This window comes from Limanda limanda, chromosome 19 (genome assembly GCF_963576545.1).
Source record: "Limanda limanda chromosome 19, fLimLim1.1, whole genome shotgun sequence".
NCBI classification, from domain to species: domain Eukaryota; kingdom Metazoa; phylum Chordata; class Actinopteri; order Pleuronectiformes; family Pleuronectidae; genus Limanda; species Limanda limanda.
The window spans coordinates 8,357,768-8,377,577 of NC_083654.1; the positions used below are offsets into that span (position 1 = coordinate 8,357,768).

General features: G+C 41.9%; 1 protein-coding gene across 2 annotated transcripts in view; it reads right to left on the minus strand.

The window, feature by feature from the left end:
• The window catches only part of col16a1 (collagen, type XVI, alpha 1), a 73,422-nt gene that overhangs the window by 45,544 nt on the left and 8,068 nt on the right, over positions 1 to 19,810 (minus strand). For both annotated transcript variants that reach the window (XM_061092572.1, XM_061092571.1), the window contains exons 3-7: positions 13,620 to 13,688; positions 13,420 to 13,537; positions 6,498 to 6,621; positions 5,364 to 5,645; positions 3,687 to 3,767 (exon numbers count right to left, since the gene is read on the minus strand). In XM_061092572.1, the coding sequence (XP_060948555.1) occupies positions 3,687 to 3,767; positions 5,364 to 5,645; positions 6,498 to 6,621; positions 13,420 to 13,537; positions 13,620 to 13,688 (674 nt within the window). The remainder of the gene's footprint in view (positions 1 to 3,686; positions 3,768 to 5,363; positions 5,646 to 6,497; positions 6,622 to 13,419; positions 13,538 to 13,619; positions 13,689 to 19,810) is intronic.

Sequence of the window (19,810 nt, forward strand, 5' to 3'; positions counted from 1 at the left end):
AACGAAATTTTAAATAATCACATCTTTGAAACACATGTTGAACACATCTAAACACCAAGAAAACCTAAAAATTCCGAAATGTTTTATCTCTACAATCCAGTCTCGAACAATACAACGGATATATGAAGGGTTCCAATGTCCTGCAGAGCTCAGACCACACAGTCAAAGCTATTGACAGCTATCTGTTCTGTCTCATCCTTTTGTGTTTGAAGACACCGGAGTCTTCATGAGCGTAAGAGCACACAAGTCCGTTTGTATGCCTGTGCATGCATGCACCTCCACTGCTCATCTCAAATTTAAATGCAGCTTGGAGGCAGCCCTGCAGCACATACGCCTTGAGAGAAGGAGAAGAGAAAAATCTTTGCAGCAATCAGTCCTTCCTCTAGAGCAGTGGTTCTTAACCTGGGTTCGATCGAACCCCAGGGGTTCGGTGAGTCACTCTCGGGGGTTCGGCAGGGGTCAAGACACACACAGTATAGCCCGGTTCACACTGGCAATATCTGGCCGTTTTTGTCAGCCGTCAAAAAATGGCTGCAGACAATTTTTCTTCGCCGTGTCAGATTACAAATAATTTGTTGCTTAGTAAAAATGAGTTACACAAAAGAAATTCAGCCCACTCGTATTATTCGTGAAGTCCCCCTCCGCTTGGCTTTCATTGGCTGCAGCTGATCACGCCACATTGCTTAGCTTTGATATCTGTGCTGCAGGGAACTTGGTGCGCTCAGTGGTCGACTTGTGGCTGTTGTGATTGTACGTCATTCAGCAGAGACAGCTTCAACAGCAACTCTTCAGAACAACAACGCTCTCAACGTTTTGGTGACCCTTGAGATACTCACACAGTTTGTTACAACTTATTTTTGCGAGCGATGCTTTTCGGGGATGGTAGACATGAAAATTAAGAAAAGGAACAGACTTTGTTGTGAAAATGATATAAGAGTCGCACTTGCCAAGGTGAAGCCGGGCATTTCTGACGTTGTATCTGTAAGGCAACAGCAAAAGTCGCATTGATTTGAAATAAATATTATTTATTATATTAGTTATGTTTTTGTGTGAAATTCCTGTTTGTTGGTTTTGTTCTTTGAACACAGTGATTTTGTGTGCACCTGATGCATGGTTAATTTTGTGCACTAACAAAATATATGCCTATGTTTTGAAGAAAAAATATTTTATTTGTCCAATTACGAAGGGTTCGGTGAATGCACTGATGAAGCTTGCAGGGTTCAGTACCTCCAATAAGGTTAAGAACCACTGCTCTAGAGGCCTCTGCAGACTTCAGAAGCAGCCTCTCTCTCTGTGGGGCCAATTTTAGCAAGAAAACTATTGACAAATTTGGGTCTCAATCCGTCTGCGTGTTATCAGATTTGTGGAGGTGTTAGAGAATCTCCAAATGTGTCATGAGATTTGTGAATGTGTGCATAGATCTGCTAATCTATAATTAGAAATGTGTATAAAAAAACACTCACAAATATGTATTCAGAATCTGTGTGTGTGTTATTGGATTTGTACATGATAAAATAAATATATGCAAATATGTATTTAGAATCCATCTGTGCATTTGCAAGTGTATTTATATCTGTAAATGGAGATTAATGGCTGAAAAGTAAGTATTTTGCTTTCATAGCTGAAAATGCAGTCATTAGTTTCCGTTCAGGCGGCCTCTCAATCTCAATTTTTTTTTTATAAAAATTTGCAAATCCGCTTACACACACACACGCAGATTTTAAATAACCCTTTGCAGATCCATGTACACATTCACAGATCTCATTACACATTTGGAGATTCTTTTTACACATCCACAAATCCGATTACACACAGACAGAATGAGACTCACATTTGTCAATAGTTTTGCTACGATAATGGTCCCATGTCTCTCCCTTATTTGTATCCCTCACATAAAATAATTCCTCAGGTAGGGGAAGAAAAGTAAAAAATCATTTATCAGGTAATGAGAAAGACACATGCACACACACAAACACGGACAAGCACAGACACCCAGGAGGATTGTGACAAATAGTTGGCTGAGCACAAAACTGCCTTCGGCTATAAAAAAAACCCCAAGAACCGGCTGTTGGTGTTTCATCCTGTACCGGAACAATCACTTTTTTTTACCTGTCAAACATAAAAAATGTCATGTTGTAATTATGTCCAGTGAATCTGTGTTATGTTTGATCAGGCTCTTTCAGGGCTTTTGTAACGCCTGCAGGTAGTAAGTGGACAAAACTGCAGGTTAAAAAGAAAAAGGCAATGAGAGAAAAGAGAAGAATAAAGAAAGAAAGAAAGGAATGGAGTAGATAATTGCATTTCTGAAGCGACAAGAAAAAGCAAGTGATGCTTTTCAATTAGGTGTTTAGACACTGTAGGAGTGCAAACAATATCGGCGAACCACAGTTGATGTGACATAATTGCTCACAATGGAATTACTCTAAGCCCTAGACAATTTGTTTACATAATACGCGATGTTAACAAAGCCTCAGAAACAATACATCGCTACCTAACATAATAAGACAGGGGTTTTCTTATTTAAGGAAATCTAAGAGTAATTGATGGAGTGCTGTACATTAACAGCTCTCCCTGTGTATTCAAATTTGGGGGCAGGGAGCCAAGTGTGTTTTCCTTTCCTTCTCCGACCATTAACACTCAGTTGGAGTAAAACAGACAAAGGGATGCATAATAACACGAATAAGACTCCAGAGCAACTGCGGAGTTTATGGTGTTTAATTCTGATCATGCAGACGCAGCGTTTTCCTGCAGCTGCTCCACAGTAAACAACTATGGCTTTTGCTGTGAAGCAGCTGGAACAAGTGTCAAGTGAAAGCTGATAACATGTTGCTGCCGCAGGAACGCAGCACCGGATATGACGCCTGTCAAATTCTGCCAGTTGCACCAATGGGACGTTTAATGTGAGGTTTTGCACAACTTGGCTGGATATAGGACGTCTCAGTCAGGACCACTTTAGCCAGAATTAATTTGCAATCAGTTCGATTTGGCAGTATTTCTCTGTTCTGGGACCTCCCTGCCCCTTCCATGTGCATATACCTGGAAAGCCTAAAGTTGGGAGAGCACCTCCCTACTCGTCCATTGGCCTTCATGGCAAGTGAGGCAGGGAGTAAAGCCGCTGAAAGACCCCGTGCAGAACAGAGCAGACATCAATGAAAACGCATGACAGTGGTAAGGTTCGGTGTGAAAGGAGGTGCTTGGGTGGAGGTGGGCAGTGAAGTGGCTTTGCAGTGGTGGCAGGAGGAGCAGGCAGCTGTGGAGCACGTAATAAGAGCTTTGCCGATTGAAAGCATGGCAGGGGATCAGCTAAGCCTTTAGCATTGTGTGATGTTTCCTGGGGTGGGGCATCAAGGCTCACCTGCACACACTAGATGCACGACTGATGTGGGGTTTGTACAGGTAAGATAATATGGGCTGCTTTGATTTATTACGTTTGGCGGAGGTGTATTTTGGCCTCACTCTGGTTGGTTTGGGTTTCATTAAGGTCACTCTCCTCCAGAAAGAAAATAAGGGTAATTCCTAAAATGTTAAGTTGTTCCTTTAAAATCCTGGTTTACAATTATTTGAATAATAGGGATGATGGAGGAGAGAACTCACTGTACAGCCTTTATGATTACTCGGTGTTCCACAGAGATAAATTGTTATGATTAATTATAGTTAATTAGTGCGTGAAGTCTGCCAGTCATTACCCGAGCTCCAGGTATCTCACAGCAGGTCTCCTGACTGGCGAGGGCTGGATCACAGTACAGCATCACCTGCTGAATGTCCATCTGAAAAAGAGAAGACCAAGATAAGGGAGAGGGAGAGGTTGTGGTATATTCCACAGGCAGGTCTTCATAAGTCCTCTGCATTGTTTATGTTGAAAAAAAGCTTAAATGAGGCAGATGAGGCGGTAAACAAAGTTGAAAGGCAGATAATTTCTCATTTATATAAATTATTAGGAAAGCACTTAGTCGTGAGCTTTTACGTGTGTGCATGTGTGCATGTGTGTGTGTGTGCATGTGCAGCATTAGAGTGAGGCCATTTTAAGAAATTGAGGGCTTTTTGTCTGATCCTCACTTTCACACACAAGCTGTTCAAGTGTTAAGACGTAGTTTTTTTATGGTAAGAATTAGGTTTGGGTTTGGGTAAGGGTCTGTGGGATGCATTATGTAAATGAATGTCCTTGCAAAGATAGAAGAACACTCCCTCCCGGGGCTGACAAAAGACCATACCTGCTTTCTAAGTGGGCCAGTTAATTGATCATCAGAAAGCAAGTGCTTGGATTACCAGGTCTATTCATCGCTAATAGTCCCAATTCACTTCAGGCCCATTCTGCCAGGTAGTCCCCTCGCTTTTGTAATCAGGATTTAATGAGATTGACTCAAAGAAAACAGCAGCTCAGGGGCAAAGCCTAAGGGCTACAGCATAAACACATTCACACAAATGGAAACCTACACATCCACGCACAGATAGAATGTATTTTTTCAGCATAAAGGCCATCATGGGAGGCTGCTTCACAGAAAACATTTTACTCTGTCCTCTCTGCTGTAAACTTTGCTCCATAAGGGAGGTTGGAAAAAAGTCTACTCCATTAAAATTCTATATGCCAATGATATACTGGATAGCGTTATTCAGCAAATCTCTGCCATGCCTTTCCCTATGGTAGAGATCCAAATGAGGAGATTTGGTTTATTCACACCACTTCTGCAACAGAGAGCTTAAAGGTCACCACATTTTCAAAGAGGGAGTGTAGATGACATTTACACTGCTCTGCCTCGACATTAAACCCAGTTACAGGTATTATTGTTGTAGCTGATCGACGTAGAGGTGAAAAGCTTAAGGTTGATCAAAAGCTCTTCAGTTGTCAAGAAGAGGCACACAATATGTTTAATCACATAGGCATTGTGTATTTACTTTTGTCCCTTTTTTTAGGTCCAACTTTCTGGATGCAATAGTTTATCTTTGGCCAAGGACTTCTAAAGATCTTCTAATCAATTGATTTATTTTGTGAACAAGCCATGTGTTTCTCCAAAAGTCTGCCTCACGGCACTGAAAACGAAAGTGAAATATGTTAGGCTCCTCTCCATCAACTCTGGTTTGTCTGTTAATCTTTGCTCAAATTCTGTGTTTGATACTGTCGACTCAGTGTTGACTCAATTTGAATCGACCATTTGAAAAAGTGGGATAGCTGTAGCCAGGCATTGATTGGTTACTTATACAAATCATTAATGTTGATCTTGAGATCTACATATTTCATCCTTGAGCTGTTGGTCTCATGCCCGTCTTTAGCCAACAATAACCAACATTTTTTTGTCGCGGCATCTCAAGCTGGACAAATTTAGTGTAGCTTTTAGCAATTATTATAATTATTATCATTACAATACCTGAACAGGCGCGGCATCAGAGGCCCGCATGGCCAGCAGAGTGTGTCCGTCAGTGGCCAGAGCTCCATGGGGCTCCAGGGGCTTGGTCTCAATGGATCTGCAGTCCACGTGAAGGGAGGCGACCCCTTGTTGCACGCTGAGCGCCACCTTGTGCCAGCGCAGGTCCATCAGTGTCTCCACCCCCTCCCCAGTGAAAACACAGCTCACCAGGTCGGCATCGGCGTCCACCCCCTTGGCTCTCAGGGACAGGGTGCCATCGGGGCCACTGAGGTCTACAGAGAGCTGCAATTTGGGCAGAAATGTGGGGTTGGAAAGGTCAGAGGAAAGTGATGTTTAAATATGCAGAAATGCTAATGCAACAACGGCGTGTTCAGTATGCTGGCCAGTGAGCTCAGGCCAGTGACTAAGAAATATGTACTGTATCTCAAGTGGTTTGCGTGGAAGTCGCTTTATAATAAGAGTAATTTGTACACGCTGTAACCCCCTAACAAAGCTGTAGAACACAGAAGCAAAGAAGAAGTAAAAGGAAAGACATATTAATTACACACGTACACAGAGCAGCCTATCAATCACTACTAATGAGGCGGCTCCGGCTCAATCCATCATACACATTGAGTATTTAAATCTGGTCACAGACTTGAAGTGATTATGGCGACTCTGTGGGACTCCAGTGCTTCATCATGGAACACACATGAATAAGAATGAAGGTGAATGAAAGAGGAGAGCGGAAGATGATTGAGGGAAGAGCAAGGGAGAGACAGCGAGGGAGAGAGAGAGAGAGAGAGAGAGAGAGAGAGAGAGAGAGAGAGAGAGAGAGAAAGAGAGAGAGAGATAGAGAGAGAGAGAGACCAGATGAAGAATAAGAGAGGAGACAAAAGACGCGTGGAATGAAAAGGGGGAGCGAATTGAAAAGCTGTCACAAGAGAGAAGAAATCGAAGGCGAAAGTGGATGACTTTGCAAAAGAGAGGTGAGAGGCAGCGGCAAGAATGAATAGGCAAAAAGTGTAATGAATAAAAGGTGTGAGACCAAGGAAAAGAGCAAAGGGAAAGATGGAACATAATAAGGGAGGGATAGTCAAAAAAGATGCAGGGATATGTAAAGCAGGCAGTAAAGAAAAGGAGAGTGAGGTGCACCTGTGGGTATCCCTGCTGATCAGATATCTGGAAGAGGTAGGTGGTGTCCCTCAGGGCAGCCTTTTTTAAAGCCAGGGTGAAGATCAGGGTGAACTCCTCCGGTAAGCCATATGGGAACACCTGACTGCAACACAGACATTCACAAGGGTCAGGGACTTTAAAGCGGCAAGAGTTCATATTTATAATCAACTCACCAACCAGCTAACTTACAGAGATTTAGTGAACCTTCGCCAAGAGCAAACAATCCTACACAGGATTGTCTAGTTCTTGTAGAATAAATATAAAAGAAAAAAAAACCTGGATCAATGCCTTAATCCACATCCACGCAATAATATTATAAATCATTCCCAGGCTTAGTATGGTGGGAAATCAGTTTTGTAGTTTTTGAGTAATCCTGCTAACAGTTAAACCAACAAACCAGAAACAGACCAGAAAGAAAACATAAACATAAGATTACATCTTACACGCCTCTGCAGTTCCCTTCAGCTAGGCGTAGTTATTTTGTCTGTGTAGCTCATTATCTTAATTTCAGGGCTCCGAACTAAAGATCACTCTGACCACTCCCATCAGCAAAAAAGTTCAGATAAACCCACTGTAAAGTACCTGTCCAAAACTTAATGGCACACTACCAAAGTAGCAACTAATTAGTCAATATAATGGAATAACTAGCAGGTAAAGAAAGAGTGGTTAGCACTATCGCTTCACAGTATGGTGGTTCTTGGTTCGAACCTGACGGCCGATTGGTGCCCTTCAGTGTTGGCATGTTCTTCCCTTGTCTCCAGACATGAATATGAGTGTGTATGGTTGGGTGTTGTCTCTATATGTCATAGATAGCCCTGGGATTCACTGATTATCCATAGTGTATCCCACGTCTCGTCCAAAAGTCGCTTACTATAATAAATTGATGGTGGAGACCAAAAACAGAGCTAAACAAAGAGTAAACACTGGGATTTGATTTGTCGTGTCGACCCACAACTCTAAGTGTGCTTGGTATCTGCTGGATGTATTTAGAATTTGCTAATGTGTTCATGTAAAATCCAGGATTTATGAAGCTTGACGAAGTCTCTTAAATATCTCAGTCTCTCCTACTTGGATTTTGACTTATACTTCTGTTTTAATATGTCTCGTCTTAGAGAGAAGTGTGATACTAAATCTTTGGAGTACCCTTTCAATTTCTAGCGACACTTATCTCTAAGACCTTAATAAAAGAGAGAATATCGTCATAGCACTCAAATGGAACCAATTCCCTTCTGCTACAGCAGTTACATTTTGTGTCAAGAACTGTATGTAAAAGTATATATGTTTGAGCATGCGTATATATCCAGGAAATTTGAGGTTATACAGTATGTATTTCACTAAAATAAAGTATACTTGCATACAAGACAACCAATCGCATGTGTATTGTGTGTTAAAGAGAGTCCATATAGGGAATATATTTAATTAGGCTTTTGGCGCATTAAGATAACTTTTGGGTTCACATACACTATCTTCTTTGATATCTATATAAGAGCAGTGAAAAATGATTATTTGTGGGTTTTCGCTGTCTATTTTCATTAGTTATATTTCTGTGTATGTGTTTTTTCTTCCCCTTATTTTTTCCATTTCCCCTTTTCCACCACGATTTGTGACAACAGCCAGCAGTGCAATGCGGCGCTCGCTGTGTGTAACCCAATGGCATTAATTTCCATAGCAGATACGGTCCTGCAAGCCTCATCCCTCAGCTTTGGTCAAGGGCATCTAAACACACAAATAAATACACACACAAATATTCACTGGGTGTGTAGATGTATTGAGAGATGAAAGGTTCACAAACAGGCCCAGTGAAATTCATGCTCACTGAGATGGTGAGCACTTTGAAATATTCTCTCTTGCTCTAATTCTTTCTCTCTCTCTTTCTTTGAGCCTGCACACTCACACACTCACACACACACACACACACACACATACACACACACACACACACACACACACACACACACACACACACACACACACACACACAAAGGCACATACACTTAATTGTTGATGCTGGCAGCTGGTTTCCCACTCCTAGAAGTGGGGTGACAGTGATTTATGACTGAGGGAAGATCCAAGGGAAAACAGCCAACTACAGGATGTCAAAACAAAGAGAGGATGAGTAGGAGAAAAAGGTGAGAGAGAGAAAACATTGAACCAATAGACCTGGAGAGAGGGAGAGATTAATAAAAGGGAAAGATAGAGAGGGGGAGAGAGAGGAGAGTAAGGCGAGGGATCAAGAAAGTCTGGGTATTGTAGGAAAAAGCAAGAGAGTTTAATATTAACTAATCCATTTTAAACTAGATGGGTAAACAATAAGAGCGTGGAAAGAGAAAGTGTCTGCAGCAAAGAGACATGTGGAGAACAGAGGAGAAAGAAAGAGGGAAACCAATTTTGAAAGTAGAGTTGTTTTGCTGTCGATTAGTGACATGAGCTGCGGGGCACAAAACCACTCACAGGCTATTGACTTTTAGGTTGAGAGAAACTCACCTTACCTCTTACATTTAGTTGCCAGGGAAAGAGCACAGAACCCCCCCCCCCACCACCACCACCACCACCACCACCACCCACACAAACATGCAATGGGGAGATACTGTACTGCAAATCAACCAGTGTGCACCAGACACATTTAGATCTAACCTCTCCCAACTCTGAGGGGGGGGGGGGGGGGGGGGGATCTAATGTTGAAAAAGCAGATCTCTGGCTTAAGATGGGAAAAGCACCTGGAGAGGATATGTACTCTACTTGTGTGGCCTTCGGTGGAGAGCTTGGAGAGCTATGGAGGGCCTTTCTATGTCTGAATTGGATAAATGATATACACAATGTTTTTACACACTGCAACATTGTCCCTTTGTCTGTCTTTGATTGTATGAATGTATGTATGTATGAATGTGTACAACTTTAGAAAGACAATTACCTTAGTAGACAACAACATTTACCTCAGATACAGTAAAAAAACTCCATCCATCCCTTTATCTGTTGGTATCAATTGTTCATTCATGCTGTCAAGGCCGGCGCATGCTTCTGCGTTTTCACGGGCCCGGAGATGCAGGAGCCCTTCCGGGCCCCTCACGGCCCTTCGTACGTCCTTACGTGCGTCGGCCAATTTTTCTAACTAGACGGCAAAGCCCCGCAAGCGTCACCCGGCCGCAAGGGCTGTGATTGGTCTGCTGACTACATCATTTCCGGAGTCGCATTTCCGGTTCATGCCCGGAAACCACGGAAGATTTAGAAGAACGAATATGGACCAAATAGAAGAGCACTTGGCAGAAGAGATACGAAACTATGACCACTAGTATAACCCGTCACTAACCTGCGGATTTTTCCGCCAGAAAAAGGCTCTGAGGAGCCGCCGTGGCGATGTATATAAATCGCTCCTCTTCGTGACGGGTTATACTAGTGGTCTTCGTGCCACACACGAAGAAGAGCCGACTTCGACAAAAAACATTACTCCGCCTAGTGTTCTGGCGGGGAATTGCATGGCAACGCGCGCAACGGTTGGAAAACCATGAATGAGAACGAGTCCTGCGTTACAGCTGCGTGCCTGCGGGCCCCTGACAACGCAGAAGCATGCTCCGGCCTTCAGCCCTGGTCCAGGCCTTTTTTTAAGACCCTGAGCTAAATGTAATTCCCTGGGTTCAATCTAAGTCGCATGCATTATTGTCTCTGGTCTGGTTGCTAATCTGAAAATGTAGAATTTCAAAAAACGTAATATTGTGTATTTTTGTCAGGATTCAATCAGTCTGACTCTAATGGAAAAGTGAAGCAATAAAATTGCCCAATATTCAAACAACAGTAAGGTTCAACATCCTTGCTAGTTTGTTTCTGAGGCTGTAGCACAGCAGAGCTTTGAGCTAAATGCTTTTGTTAGCACGCTAACATGCTAGTGTTTAGCAGGTCTACCAAGTTTAACATCTTAGTTTGCTAACATTGGCTTTTCCCAACTTGAAATCCAACAACTCAGCAAAAGGCAAACATCTTACCAAACAGAAAGCAGACCGCCAGATCTAAGCATGGTTAAAAAGTTGTATCCCTGTGCTGCCGTCTGCACACATACACCTGAGCTGCTGAACTCTGTATCCATAGCAGCTCCTGAGTTTGACAGAAACGAGCTAATGAATGCATGAGCCAAAAATAGCGGTTGATATAAATTATACAAGATCACAGACCAAAATCAGCATTTTATGTGGCTACAGCACTGACTGTAGACAGGCTTGCTGTTCCACAAGTTCAACATTAGTCCGACTGACAATCATCCCTCTTTTGCAGATGTAAGCTGAATTATTTTTATGAAAAGTACACCAGCCGCCTTTCACTGACTCATATCCCCCATGTACCGACTGGATTTACTCTCTAAAGATAAAATGTCTCTCTTTTGCTTTTCTTTATCCCACTTCTTCCTATTTTATGACCCTTCCGAGGATATTAAAAGGCAACAAAGACGTCACCTTTGTGCTCCTTTTATTTAGTGAACATTTTGTAGATCCTATTAATTCTACAGTCAGGCCTATTAACTAACTTCAGAGTAAGACTGGCAGCAAAAGGCTTTAATGTGCAAAATAAATAAAGTGCCACCTTTTTTGTGTGATAATAAGTTTTTACATTCATTTAATACATTTCACTTTGGTCAAGAATAATTGTGAACTCGGCCTCTTGCCACGACATCACAGAATTGCTTCCTTTCTCTCTCCCACATACGCTGTTGCTGCTGCATAAAAGAAACAGAACCGAAGCAATCAACTCGTATTCCTGCTAAAATTAAAAGGCCGGCTCTGACTGGTGATCATTTCACAGCAGACGACTGCGACAGGCGAAGGGACAAGCAGCTTCATGTCGCTGTCACTGCGTTAGCTTGGATTAGCTGAATGGTTTAGCTTCTGCTACAAAGCAAAACGGCGCTTTCCAATTACGGTGCTTTGCAATTGCTATACGCACACATCGCACTTCAGTCAGACTCAGTGGAGATGAATATGAAAGTCTGCTTGAGTGACAGGAGTGTGGGGGGGGGGGGCGGGGCAACGTACAATGTACTTTTAAATATACAGTACATACTCTAGGAATTAGAAAGAGGGAAAATCTTAGCTTCTGCAAATGCACATATCCTGTACATACCCTCACACATGTAGATTTGACAATCCCACACACATACACATGCACACGGACAACATGCCAAGTGTACAAACAGAAAAAAGCCACAGAACAAGCCTGAGGGTTATTGTTCTGATGCATTCACTCATTGCCTGGATTTGAACCTTTAACCCTCCCATTCCCTCGCCACTACATCCCTTAATCGCCCAACTGTTCTCCGCCTCCGCTCTTTCTTTCTTAATGCCTGAAACACTTCGGAGCGCTGTGATTTAACTAGGCAAAAGTAAAAAAAAATTATCTAAATAAACAAAGAAAAGGAGCATTATGACTAAGCGGCGCTGATAGAAAGTCCTCTCGGATTTCCGGCGGAGGCAAAGGAGAGAAGGCAAATGCAAAACAGCAAGCAAGTCTCATCTGATCTTGTTTATAGGACATGGGGTTCTATGTATAGAGAGAAGCAGAACAAACGGTAGCCAACAGGCAGGACTGATGTGCTAACATTGATTATTCTCTGTCTGAGGTAAAAAAGGTGTCACCCAGGTAAGTATTCTGCGCCGCTAGAACTGACAGCAAAGCTCTCGATGGCATCAATATTTCAATAAACGCTGCACATTACAGAATCCCAAACCAGCACCAGAGAAAGGATAGAGAGTGTTGTTCCCGTCCTCTCTCTCTCTTGGCTAGAGGCAAAACAAAAACATCTTTGATTTTTCCTCTTTGCTTCCAAAGATACTGAGTTCCTGAGAAGTGACAGTTTTTTGGTGTCCTCCTCTTCCCCCTTTTTCTATAGGAACAACTACTCTCTAAGCCTGTGACAAACAATATATGTGACACATTTAGAACAAAATGTCTCCAAAAAGGAGTGTTTTGTGGACAGATTTATTGGGCCTTCAGGCGAGTGGAGCTCACAGCACTGGGCAGAGTGATAAAATACTCCAGGCTGACCCAATTGGCAAGTTCGGAAAAACTGCTTTATCTGTGGTTAGAAAGAAGCTCAGCCGCCTGAAAGTCCCGCTTTGATTCACAAGAGCTGAAACAAAAACAAAAAAAGGACTGACAAACAGCCAGCACATAACACTGATAACACTTGTCTCGAAATTCCGTAAAAACACATTCTGCACCCAGCTAGTGTCTAACAACAACATGAAAACCCAGGAAAGCATAATTACACCAATATCATGCTGCAGAGCCCTGAGTAAGGAAGCTGTGTTCTGTTGGATTTTATGGCCGTACACTAAGTCTCTTTGCTCCGGGAACAAGTTGTCTATGAGCCTGTTTTTATTTTTATTACTCACAATGCATCATGTCCACTAATGCAAGCATCGCTACGATAGATTGTGCACAAGCAAACTGTGTGTACTTGTAATTATGTCAACTAGTTCGAATAAGAATGTGCGGTCACAACTGGGAAAATCCACTAAGCTGTTAGTGTTCAGTTTTACAAGCCAGGGAAATGAAGTGGTATTTCTGGAAATGTAATCAGAGATTGACCCATGGTGTTTGGTTTGCCTAGTGTCTGCTTTTTTTTTACACAACTGCCAGTGGACATTGCTGACATGATGAGCGAGGGTTCAGAGGCTGAACAGCCGCAGGGTTTTTCAGTCGATCTGTCTTTCTCTAGGTTCAGACACGGCATGAAAACAAAGAGACCGTCGACATAAGCCTGCCGAAATCTTGGAAATCCAGCAGAGAGGTCGCTTTATTTATTTTCCTGTAATTCACTCTCTGCCTCCCAAAGCCGTACACAGTGTTCATTGCATGAGTTGTGTCAGTATGGAGGAGCCGTACTCAGTGTGGGAGAGTTGTGGGGTAAACTCACTCGGTGGGTTGTAGGAGGGCTACCTTGCCCAGGCGGAGGATGATGGGTCCTCGTGGGTTGCGGATCTTCTTGACATCTGGACTCTTGAGCAGGGAGAATCGCCTCACCAGATTAAAACCTGACAACAAAAGGCATTCATCAGCACCCACACAAATAAAGCTAAGGGAAGGATGTATGCCTGCTTGAGTTGAATCGTTCACCAGTGATGTTCTGCCTGTCCGTCTGAGGAAACTTCCACTCATCCACTTGTAAGGACGGGCATTGTACATCTGCAAAAACAAAGAGATGACACAGAGAGATTTTAACGATTAAAAGAGAAAGTCACAAAGCAAAGCGCAATATCCCCTGGCTTGTGATGCAAGACTTTGAAGAAGTTATCTCGAATCGAACCTTTCACGCTTAACGGGAGGTGAAATGGACACAGTGAGTGTGAGAGAACCAGCAAATTCAAACACACGTTCGTTTGAGAGTAATAGAAATATTGATCTAAAAGGGAGTTGGTGAAGGTTGAGGAGTCAAAAATAGTGTAGATGAAATGAGGGCAAAGCTGTGCAGAGAGGAACACAGCCCCGTCTGACGGCTTGTCGGGTGCCGAGCTTGTCTGTCGCTGTAGCCTACATTTGATGGATATGTTCTCACCCTGTCAAGGGAGGTTACAGAGAAAAGTGTTGCCTGTCAGAGCGGCCTGCCTGACTACAGGGGGGAGATGGGAGATGTGTGGAGAAAAAATGGGCTCATACAGGTAGACATGGACCCTGTGAATCACTGTGATCCACAGTAAATTGATCTCTTAGGGGCCAAAGACCAGAGAAAATGTGCAGTTTTAAAACAAGTGTTTTTTTTATTGAAGCTTGAGGTTCACTGTGTTAACAAATACAATCAATAATACATGATCATTTTCTCAGAGCAGTGTTGCTATGTGTAATATAAATTAATAGATATTTCATGGTTTTCATTAAACCTTAATCAAGGCTACCATGCATGAGGAGGATGATGGTTGTTTTACAAATGAGCTTTCCAAAGACAAAAGACATAAAGGATTGGTTTCAACTGCATGTTTATCTTGTCTAACATTACCCGGCTAACTAGCTGGCAAGGGGCACCGTTTGCCAACTTTAATATTATGTGTGGATACATTTACCTTTGGAAAAATAGCTGTTCAAGACCTGGAACATTTAGGTCAAGTGGGTTAGTGGGCTGTATCAGATTTACGAGCAACAATAGCAGCTTTGTCCCAGTCTTTAATTGGTTTTCTGCAGCAATCAAAAGCAAATTATTGGCCAATTATTAATGAACCTTATCATCAAGGCTTCTCTTGTAAAACTGAAGTTTTTTATTGCACTATAACAGCAGGTCTGCAGTTCATAAACACCATATTTTGGATGGTCCATGCAGGCTTTGCCCCTGTTAACAGATGAAACATTTACAAAAATTAAAAAGTAAACTTGAGAACCAGAGGAAGGAGGTTTAGAGTTAGCATGATAGCATTAGCTAAGACAAACTAGGTACAGGTTGTAGAATGTGCGAGTGACTAGAAATTAAAAGCATATTTTTGTTTAATATATCAAATATTTGTTCAATATATATCAAAATTAAAGACTTGTGTTTGAATACACTTTTCATTGTAGGATGGAAAGCTTGACAGATACAGCAACAGTAACGCTGACTCACATGTTTGCGTTGGCTTGACGGTGGATGTTCCCGTGCTTGGTACAAGGGTAATTAGAATTTCATGCTTGACACAATATGGTACTGTGCAATTTTAACTTCACAATGCTGAAGAGAAGTACTCTGGAAATAAAATCTACAACGAGATGAACACACATCAGGTTCAACCTGCTGGCTTTGTATCCTCTGGATTTACGTGATTAGATTGACTATTTGAAACATGATCCGATCGGCTGGTGCATCCAATGCAGAATAGAAGTCAAGCTCTGCTCCATTTCTGCCAGGTGCAGTGCTGGTAAGATAATTCAATGCAGTTCACCCATGACGTCACCCCTTTACAAGTGAATGAATCATCATTCTAGTAAAACTAAAGTTTAAAGTTTATTCAGATGCAAGGTTTATTTTATTTAAAGAAAAGGAGACAGAGAAGAGTCTGAAGAACACAGGAACTTTTCTTATATGGATTCAGCATAATGAAGTTGTTGAGAGATTCTTTGTGATGAAACACGGAGCGCACTGCAGGGAGAGTTGCCTTGAAGCATGCAGAGGCACTGTCTGATTCCAAACACAATTTATCCAGGCTGGAAGTCACATCAAAACGAGGTGAAAGAGTCTCGTATAATTACTCAAATAATAAGATCCAACTGACTTTAATTAAGAGTTGGGATTTTAAGGAATTTAATTTCACGGAGGAAGGCTCAAGAAAGAATTAAATCACACTTAGCGCTTCATCAACTATTATCAAGTTCATCACTCGACACCCTGCAGCTTCTGCTCGTCCCGGTTTGAAAACAAAGAGCCTCAGTCCGTCTGCACTGCACAGTGTGTCAAAGTCTTATTGCTGTCGAAACTGCAAATTAAAGAGTGGAAAAGGAGACGTCAAACAGCGGTGTTATGGGACGCTGAGAGGAACCGAAAATAAATAGCTTAAATTGAAAATGACTTCTTGACAATGTAACGGATAGAACAGGGAGAAGAGAACAGAAAACATCAATAATTTTACTGTCTTCTGAGCCCTATGACACACACTGTGTCTTACATCCTTTCCTCAGCCCCACACCACACACACACACACACACACACACACACACACACACACACACACACATAGTGTAACTGGACTGTTCCATCTTGAACCCTTATCTGCTAACTCAGCTCATGTACACTTTACGCAGCCTCACACACACTCGCCTTTAGCCCCCAACTTCATGTTTCTTTCATGAAGTCAAGAGATGGTAAGTTCTACCATTCGCCACTGCTAACGCTTTTCTTTTTGCCTTTATTTTTCATTTTTCACCACAGCCCCATTTCCATCAGACAGAATCGAGATGAAGGCTATGTCAGGAAAAGAGGGATCCTGGCTGGAGGCAAGTGGGCAGCAACACAAGAGAGAAGTAGGTGGAGAAGAAAAACTAAAAAATAACGGGGAGAGCGTAAGGAAAGGCAATGGGTGGTGGTTCAGGGAATGTCTTTAAAAGACAACTTAAAACATTTCTTTCTTCAGCCTTTAAATAGATCTTGCACTTTGCTTTTTCCCACATTTTAATTGTATTTCCCTTTGTTTTGCATTTCCTTTTCTTATAAATGTTCTTATATTTCTGTTATCTTCTTATTTTGAATTACATTTAAACATGTTTTTATTTTCATTGATATTGTATGTGAAGCACATTGAGCTGCATTTCTTGTATGAAAGTAGCAGTGCAAATAAAGTTGATCATTATTATATTATATTATGAAACCACCAAGTTGGGTAATATTAACCATCATCTCATCAACACAACTAATCCTACTTATAGATAGATAGATAGAATCCTTTATTAGTCCCACAGTGGGGAAATTGATATACTCTCATTTGATCCTTGGAGGCGGGCTTCAAATGAGATCACAGATGGCAGCATCCATATTCGTCCATCTTTATATACATGGTATGGTACGGTATGGTATGGTATCGTCAGGATATTAGGATCATGGATGTTGAGAAAAGCTCAAGCTGAGGGGGATGTAAGCTAAGCACAGCTTGAATTATCACACAAAATAAGCTGCAAGTTTATTCTTTCTCTGACTATATAACTGCATGTCCTATCGATTAAAGGCAATAAAATTACCGAAAGATATATATATATATATATATATATATATATATATATATAGACTGTTTGATCTGAGTTTGCATGTGGGATTATCCCACTAGTACAATTTGTTACCTATTTTATAATCATAAATCAAGTTAAATGCTGCGTTTACTTAAAGCGTCAGAGATAAAGCGTCAGAGTTTTGCTAAGGGGAACTATTTCTACATATAGCAGCTCAGAGGACGGTTGATGTTAGTGGACTATTGCACTTTGGCAGAGGACACGCTGCAGAAGTTGAACCCCATTTCCTCTCAAGCTGTGATCAAAGCAACACATTTGCTTGTTGACAAGCTAATTAGCTCAAAGTAGGAGTGTCACTCCAGGATCCCGCTAGTAGCTGCATGTAGCCTTAAAGAGATTGGATGGTCTTGGCTGGGTTCACTTCCTCTTTGATAGGTTCTGTTTGAATCTTGCCAACGCAGGTAACGATAGTACACTGGCAGTCATGCAGTACACTGCTGCGTGAGCTCCCTCAAGTCTTTACCTTGCCAAACATACAAATTCAGGAAATTTGAGGTCTTAAGCAAAATGAAACACCACGTTTTATTAGATACTGTACAGGCTTACACTTAATTTGGATGGTAAACAAGTGAAAAGGACACATCTGGAGGATTTGATTATAAGATTCAGAATACACGAGGTAAGAAAACTCATATTTAACCTTAGATCAAACACTACACAAAGATGCACCACTCAGAAATGTGTAGTGTTTATGTGCAAAATCCCAGCTGCAATAAGTAATGTGATGAATTTGAATTGTGAACGATATTTAACAAACTTTAAAAGGTTTAGGAATCAATAGCCTCTTCTCTGATTATCTTGTTGTGGCCAGATTTTTCTGAAACCAACTGCGTCAGAGTTGCAACTCTGTTTTCAAAGTTGAACACTTGGCAGAGAGCTTTCATTTGGGAGAAGAGGTCAGAAGTGGGCTCACAGTGTTAGAGAGTGTGTGATGTGTGCAGGTGGTTTTTCGATGTGCTTTACAATGAAGCTTTGTTAGATAATTGGCCTTGCCGGCTGATTAGCACAAAGTCAGAGTCAGGAGGAGTCGTCCAGGTCCGGGGGCTGTAAAACACATGCAACATGAGGGAAGGAGAGGGGCATGCTGGCTTGATGATTCAATGGGATGATTCAATGTAGCCTATCCGGGGTTGAAATGGGGGTATAACAAACTGAGAGGGTGATTAAACAAGGGAGGGGATGAGACAGGGATAGAGTTTGTGTCTCGCTTACCCTCTCGGCCAAATGAGACAGACAAGAGAGAACATTCCTGGTGGTTTTCCAGAGATAAAACTGCAGTACAGAGGAGCGGAAAGGCTTAAAATGCTGCACTTACAGTGGGATGAGCTCACTCATTTTCCCCCTTGTAGGCCTCTGGCCCAAATTCAGTTCACTCTCACAAGCACACACAGACACAGACACAGACTGGGCTCAGGACATGCACATTCACAAGATTTTCACAACCATTTAAGATGACACGACATGCAGAACTCAGCACTTTTCTCAACAGGGATTGTGCTGTTTGACTGGTATTCTGTGCAGGCACATACTGGTTATTGCCGCTTGTTGAGAGCATCAGATGAAAAGGCAAAGGACAAAAAAACTGGCATACTATATTTCTGTGCAGATGGGACTACATTCTTAAAGTCTGAGCCAATGCTTAAAGTTAGTGCATAAAAATTAGGTCATATTGCAGGTAGGTGTGATGTAGCTTCCATTACACATATTTTCCATGGAGTGTAAGAGACCTCATGGGACAGGTTCATTCATGAAGCAGCACTCCGGAGGAAGCTACAACCGTTTTGCTCAAGTTCATTTCTTGCCAGTGACGATCAGGCAACGCCTTCTATAAACTCCAAACTAGCCTGGTCACGCCTTGCAGGTTAGCCATCAGCCCCAAACATTGCCCATCAGCAATGGGATCTGTTTCGATTGTCTAAAATGCGAATGTTAACATGTTTCACTAATAAAATGAACATGTGAAGCTTCATAAGTCTATTTCATATTTTTTAAACAATGGATCAAATCACTAGTCTTCATTTAATGGGCTTGTTCACTGAGGCTAACTTATATACATATAGGCAACTGATTTCCACAAAAGCGCGGGTGAACATAAATGAGCCAAATATTATTCACAGGAGTGGTTGGAGACCAAAACAGAGCTAAAATTTGAGTGAATGTTGTGCAAATAACATTTATTAGCTGGTCATTAACAGATTAATGTTATTGTCCTGTTAGTAGATGAATCGTCACCCTGAATCCTGAGAGCTTTGGATATCTGGAGTGTTAAGTGTTAACTTTGCTGCATTTAGATTTCCCTCAATACTGACCAGTCCACCTGCTTCAAAAACAATCCCACACCACAATGCTTCCATCACTATGCCTCACCGTTACAACACTTAGAATGTAGGCCAAACAGTTCAATCTTGGTTTCATCAGACCAGAAAATCTAGTTTCTCACACTCTGGCTTCCATCTGGCCACTCTGCCATAAAGCGCAAATTGGTGAAGTGCTGCAATGATTGTTGTCCTTCCAGAAGATTTTTTCCCCCATCTCCACACAGCATCACTGGAACTCAGCCAGTGACCAGT